Source organism: Agrilus planipennis, unplaced genomic scaffold, assembly GCF_000699045.2.
Source record: "Agrilus planipennis isolate EAB-ADULT unplaced genomic scaffold, Apla_2.0 scaffold30, whole genome shotgun sequence".
Taxonomy (NCBI): domain Eukaryota; kingdom Metazoa; phylum Arthropoda; class Insecta; order Coleoptera; family Buprestidae; genus Agrilus; species Agrilus planipennis.
Window position 1 is genome coordinate 1,756,292 of NW_020438923.1, and position 6,237 is coordinate 1,762,528.

A 6,237-nucleotide genomic window follows, 5' to 3' on the forward strand; every position below is an offset into this window, starting at 1 on the left:
ACAAACTAAGTATCACTCTTCTATCTTTGTAATTCATCCCTACATTTTTAAGTATATTTAACATCTTGTCCCATTTAACATTGTCAAAGGCTTTCTCTAAATCTACAAATCCTATGTACGCAGTCTTTCCTTTTTCTATCGTTTTCTCTATTGCTACCCGTAAAGCTAGAATGGCCTCCCGCGTTCCTCTATTTCTTCTAAACCCAAATTGATCTTCCCCTAATAGTTCTTCCGCCCTTTTTTCCATCCTCCTCTGTACAATTTTAGTTGACGCATGGGAAGTTAAGCTAATTGTTCGAAATTTCTCGCACCTATCCGCGCCCCTCTTCTTGGGTAATGTTACTACTACGTTCCGTTTATAATCCTCTAAACACTTTTATATCACATTATTACCACGGTACCTAATAAACGATAAAAAAAATTGAATAAAACTTTAGAGCCGATGCGGTGGTTTAGCCATGGGGAGGGGGGGGGGTGAAAATAACTAATAAACAATCAATTGTTATTTTAAAAGTAACTTTATTGAAATAACATTTCGTTCCAAATTGTTCTTAAAACTAAATGCAAACCTCTTTCATTCTTACTTCAACTATCGTATCTAAGTATCTATGTACTTTATTGTAATAAATGATTTTACATTTACACCAAAAATCTTATCACTGTAACGCATCACTGGGGCATGTTCTCAATGTAGAAAGCATCTCTGAAAATTCCTTGAGCGGTTCACTCTCGTAATTTAGAGAAACAAGTCCCGTTGTTTTGTCCTGCAGAAGAAGAAATGCAAATAAATTACGACCAATACATTTATTCTTTAAAAAGGGGAACGCGTAAGGGAAATCAATTCCGAAGTTATTTTTCACACTTACCAAGAATAGAAGGTTAGACTTGCCATTGAATGGGCCAAACAGTTTGAATAAATCGGGTCTTTTTGTGTACAATGAGCTTATAGAAACGAGGGCGTTTTTTATTTCATCCACTTCTCCATCGCTCTTGCTGTTACTGGTTAACACCTACAACAAAAAAAAGAAACGAAATCGTTTTATATAAAGCAAAAAATAAACCAATGTTATTTTTTCGTACTGTTCTCGACGGAACCCGTGAAAAGTAGCAGTCGGAAAACTTATCAACAGAAACTCTGCCACCATTTGGACATAACAATTCGTAATCTCCAGATTTCAAATCTTTGGCCCAAGATTCCAGATTTTTACCGTCTAGTAGATAAATAAGAAGCAATTATTATGGACAACTTAAGCAATGAAATTAACTTACTTGTGTTGGAAGAAACTGTATCCTGAAGGACGAAAGCGACGTCTCCGACTCCCTGGGCCAAACATCTAAAAGCACCGTCGTATCCAAAGTAAGATTCTGTAGAATCTCTGTTACATTTGCTATCCAAAGATGTACCATCGTTGGCATCCACGTTTCCTCCACAAAGACTACAAAGTTTTTCGATAACAGGGACTGGAACGTTTGTCAGATTTTTGGCCCCTGGAGCGCAACTTCCACCTAAAACAAACAATTATTTTGAATCTCAAACCTCTCTAGGCCAAATAAAATAATTACCTGAAAAGAATTCTGCAAGAGCTGTTTCATAAGGACATCCTTCCTTCTTGATCTGTTTTTCCTTGATAAGGTTGTAGATTGGAGCGTAAGAGCCCCCCAAACTATTAACAGCCGGGTGGCAAGACTTCTTTCCTTTCAAGTCGCTGATAGACTGGAATGGAGAGTCTTTTTTGACCACGGCAACTGTATGGGTGAAACCATCAGGTTGTCCCTGGTATATTTCGGAAACTATCGGCTTGAGATTGAATTGACTTTTGGCCTTTTCAGCAGCTATACCATGAAGGGTTATGACATCAGCTCCATTATCTCTAATCGTTTTCAAGCAACCTTCGACATCTTTTTCTTCCACACAGTCAAATCTTGGTCTTATATCTCTTGAAAATGCTGACTTGCTGAGAGTTCTGCATTTTTCTAATTCATCTTTGGAAGTCACGCAGAATCTACACATAAAAAATTTTATAATTAGACATAGAGGTATCTTTGTGGCAGACAATATTACCTTATGGTCTTTACTGGTGGGCCGTAATCCCTTTCGATAACATCAGTATAATTGGCCTTATCCAAATAATCTTTTGGTGAGATGATTTTGGTTTCTTTGGGCAGCAATTTTTCGTCCAGTTCGAGAACCGACTTCAACCATGTTGCGTGACTTTGGCTACCAACGGAATTCAAATTGACAATTTTGCTTCTCAGTTCGTCAACTGTTTTGGCAACGTCCGCGTTGGTCATGAACCCTTGCCACGGTCTTGCAGCCCATCGGCAAGCACTTCCATTGATTGGTACCGTAGTTGCATCTGGACATAAATATCTGTAATCGTCTGGATTTTCGTTTGAGGGTTGCGCTGGTGTTGTACCAACTGGTAACTGTGGAATAAATTCAACGAAATTAGAATTATTTAATTTGAGGGGAATGAAATGGTAACGTGGTACATACCCCAAAGAATTTACGAACATATATGACCTTGGTCCATGCGATTTGGCCATTGTTGTGAGCAAGGCAACGTAAGGCACCGTCATATCCAGAGAATTTGTCTGGATAATCGCATTTTTCTGGTTTTTCGCACAGTTCACAAAGATTTGCATATTTTTGTTCTGAAATAATTAATATCGATTAAATTCGCTATCTAATCGCCTAAAGTAAACGATTTTAGTATGTAGGGAATTAAGTATCAGGCATTAGAAATATTTAGAAGAAATAAATAGCAATAAAAGAATGTTGTTGTTTTAGCTCCTGCAAATAATCTTCACCAGTTGACCAATTAAATTATTTTTTCTATACTCGGTTACTGATTCAGCCATGATAGGTACTTTGACACGTACGTGTGCGTGTTATAACAGGCACCGAGTCGTAACTGAAGTTGATTAGAAAATTACTCACTTAATTTTAAATTGATTTTAGGGTCTGGTGACCATTTCCCGACAATGCAAGCCTTAGAAAATAAATTCGAAAGTGCTTTCAACTCGTTCTCCCTCGGAGACAAATCGGGTTCATTAAGATTTCCAATTATTCCCATTTTCTTCAACTTCGTAATCGGTATTTTATAACCGACGTTACGTCCCACCCCCGTGTGACAGGACCTCAACCCCTTAATGTCGCTAATCTTTTTAATATCCAGATCTTTGTGTATTACAGCAACCCCTTCATATCTGAACTCGGCTAAAAGGGATAAATCGATAATAAAAATCACAATTGATTCTAATCACAACGGAATTACCATCTGGTTCTTCTCGAGTACGAATTTCTTCAAAAACAGTGAAATCTTCCTCAGGGACATTTCCAGCAATGTACATGTCTTCAGGGTCCATTACGCCGAAATCTGCTTGCCGTTCCTTTATTTTGTCTATACATTCCACCCTAAAAGGAAGTCAAACAAATGACCTAGATTATTGAGACATTTTAGGACCCAAAACCCATCCTAGTATCTAGATTATCCTGATATTTTAAGTAAAATAAATACCTAATACATTAATTACAATTCCAATTGGTTTTTTCTTTGTTTCAGGTAATTAATCAATTTGGAACCATCAGTGTCAGTATCAGTATCAGAAGGTTCGCTGACAGTAATTTACTTTAGATTTACAATATCTTGCCATTAGTTAATATCATTTACATAAACAACTAGTAGTAATGTCATGAAATGTTACGTTTTCGTATTACAGTTTTATTAAAACAACCTTGCTTTAGTACAGTTATAAACTACAACGCCTTTGAAGAAATTGTTTCTGCCTATATTAAGAACAATTAACTGCATACATACTTAAAGTTATTTACTATATTTCTGTGTTATTTGTTAATATATTATCGTAATTTTCTAACCTATCCCGTGCTGGTATACAAACAATTCTAGCGGATGTTTTGGTTTCTTGACCGGCCATTTCGTTACAAGCGCCCAAAAGTTCTTCGGGAACGCACATCTTATCTGAAAGAAAATCGGGTAATAACCATAAAATTTTCCATTTTGTCGACTAACAACAGATTGTAAAAAGCGGTATTGAACGTTGGCTGTTTTACTTTTTAGCCGGTCGTTTAAGGGGTAAATAAAACTGTTTCTTATTTTATTAAATGAACCTTCCACGTACCTAAGGGTTTTATTTGAGAGGCATTTATTTTTTCTACGAAAATTTCATTGCTGTTAACAATCTCAAACTCAAAGCATTATTTAACAACTTAACAATGAAACAATTTAAATTCCAATAGCCTTGCTGACATTGCCGGCCCAGTTTACAAAGAATTAATAAGATTATTATTTTTTAAATTCTTACAAGTAAAGAGCAAAGTAACCACCTTAACATTGACAAATGTTTATACATAGATATATATTAACTAACAACAAATTAAATAACTTTGCATTTAAATGATTATGTACATAAATTTAGTAGAGACTGGCAAAGCGTTTCAAAACTCTAAAGGTTATTCAACTTTTCAATGTTAAAAACAATAAAATTATAAATAATAAGCAGTATTTGTTGTTACGGTATAGGAGAAATGGGAACTCTGTTAATAAGATATGAATTTGCATAACTGTTTTTGAATTATAATATGGACTTATGTGTTAGAAAAGAATAACTGAAGGTCAAGTATTTTTTTAATTTAACTGGTTTTGGTGTTTAAACCTCTAATATCAATAGCAATCTGGTATAAACCTCAATTAAGGCGATATATAGAATCGTCTGATTCTGTAGTTTTTACAGAACATAGAAAATAAACAAGCAATCAGAAATCCTTTTGTAGAATACCTTCTACTTATCTTAAAAACGAGCAGTTTCACTTGTTACTTTAGAATTTATTCAACACATAATGGTTTATAAAAAACAACATATTTTCCCTTTTATTTGTTTAAAAAGTTAGGAGACCTTCTGCAACTGTAATAAGGACTGCTTTTCTCTTTACTATTGTTTGTTCAACAAATATTTTTCTGTTTGCTGGAAAAATTTGTAAGCGCATACTAAAAATTCTCACTTACACTCATGATGCGAGCTCCTCCGAATTCTGAAAACTCTTCCATGAACAGCTACGGTCGCAATCACCGCTAATGTTACTAAAATCTTCATTGCGTTGTTCAAAACACCAACAACTCTGAAGAACTAATAATGTATTCTTGAAGTTGAGGCTTTTATAACAAGGTCTACAACAACCGCACACTCTTGTATATAGTAAACACCAGGCTTGTGTGTATGTATACGAATGTTTTGTACAATCTTTTATTATTGCAGGGTTCAGTCCCGACATAATAATAATTTTCGATATTGCTAATTATTACTTTAAGAAATCCCCAAACCGATAACTTTACTTATTCAGGCTAAAAAACCCATGCAATAATTTGTTTATGTCGATATAGTATTTACAGTAAAGAAGACATTATCGTTCTCTCATTCCTGATAAGAATACCGTCCCCACAGATTAAAGCGCTAAAAGTGGGAAAACCCCGGATAAGCGCTTGGCGTTAATATTGTAATCGGTCATTTTTTTTTGTAGTAGAAGCTGTTATGACAAGTAAACTATAGATTAATTAGTTTAAGCAACATAATATACAATAAATAAATAAATAAAAGACAGCTTCGGTTTGTTTTCTTTTCATTTTCATTGTTGTTTTGAGAAGGCTTGTGGTCGTCGGTTAATTGCGTATAAAGTTTTTCTTTATTACGTAACATTCACCCACGAAATGCGCCATACAAATCACCATTCTAACCCCCTTTATACTTTGTAATGGCCTATAAATTAAACTAATTGCCTGTTTGTAAAGAAAAGGCAAGATAATGTATTGTGGTGATAAAGAAGAAAATTTTTTCAGTTTCCGTCACACTTTGCAGAAATTAGGACGAAAAGTAACATACTGGGGTAGAAAATTAGTCTAAACACTTTTCATCATCATCATCATAAGGTCATCAGTCCTAAGACTGGTTGGACACGTACCTTCACTCTCTCCTACCCTGAGCTAAACTTCGCATTTCCCTACAACTAGAACAACCCACATCCTTGACTATTTGCGAAGAGTAATCTAATCTAGGTCTACCTCTACCCCTCCTAACTCCTGTTTCTGCCTCTAATATGTCTCTGACTGGACCTTCATGCCTGAGAAGGTGTCCTACCAACCTATCTCGCCTACTTTTTATTGACTTCCATAGAGTCCTCTGTTCTCCTATTCTTTCCAATACCTCTTCATTTCTAACCTT

At 35.2% G+C, this 6,237-nt stretch overlaps 1 protein-coding gene across 1 annotated transcript; it reads right to left on the bottom strand.

Annotated features, from left to right (window-relative positions):
• Nucleotides 1–597: 597 nt before the first annotated feature.
• Nucleotides 598–5,156, bottom strand: LOC108732358 (transferrin). The gene is made up of 11 exons (XM_018463120.2): nucleotides 5,028–5,156; nucleotides 3,881–3,983; nucleotides 3,279–3,418; nucleotides 2,942–3,220; nucleotides 2,498–2,655; nucleotides 2,063–2,427; nucleotides 1,564–2,003; nucleotides 1,270–1,506; nucleotides 1,081–1,211; nucleotides 867–1,010; nucleotides 598–764 (listed from the first exon to the last, which is right to left on the bottom strand). The coding sequence occupies exons 1-11, from the start codon at nucleotides 5,113–5,115 to the stop codon at nucleotides 657–659; spliced, it is 2,193 nt and encodes a 730-aa protein (XP_018318622.1). The 5' UTR covers nucleotides 5,116–5,156; the 3' UTR covers nucleotides 598–656.
• Between the last annotated feature and the right edge of the window lie 1,081 nt (nucleotides 5,157–6,237).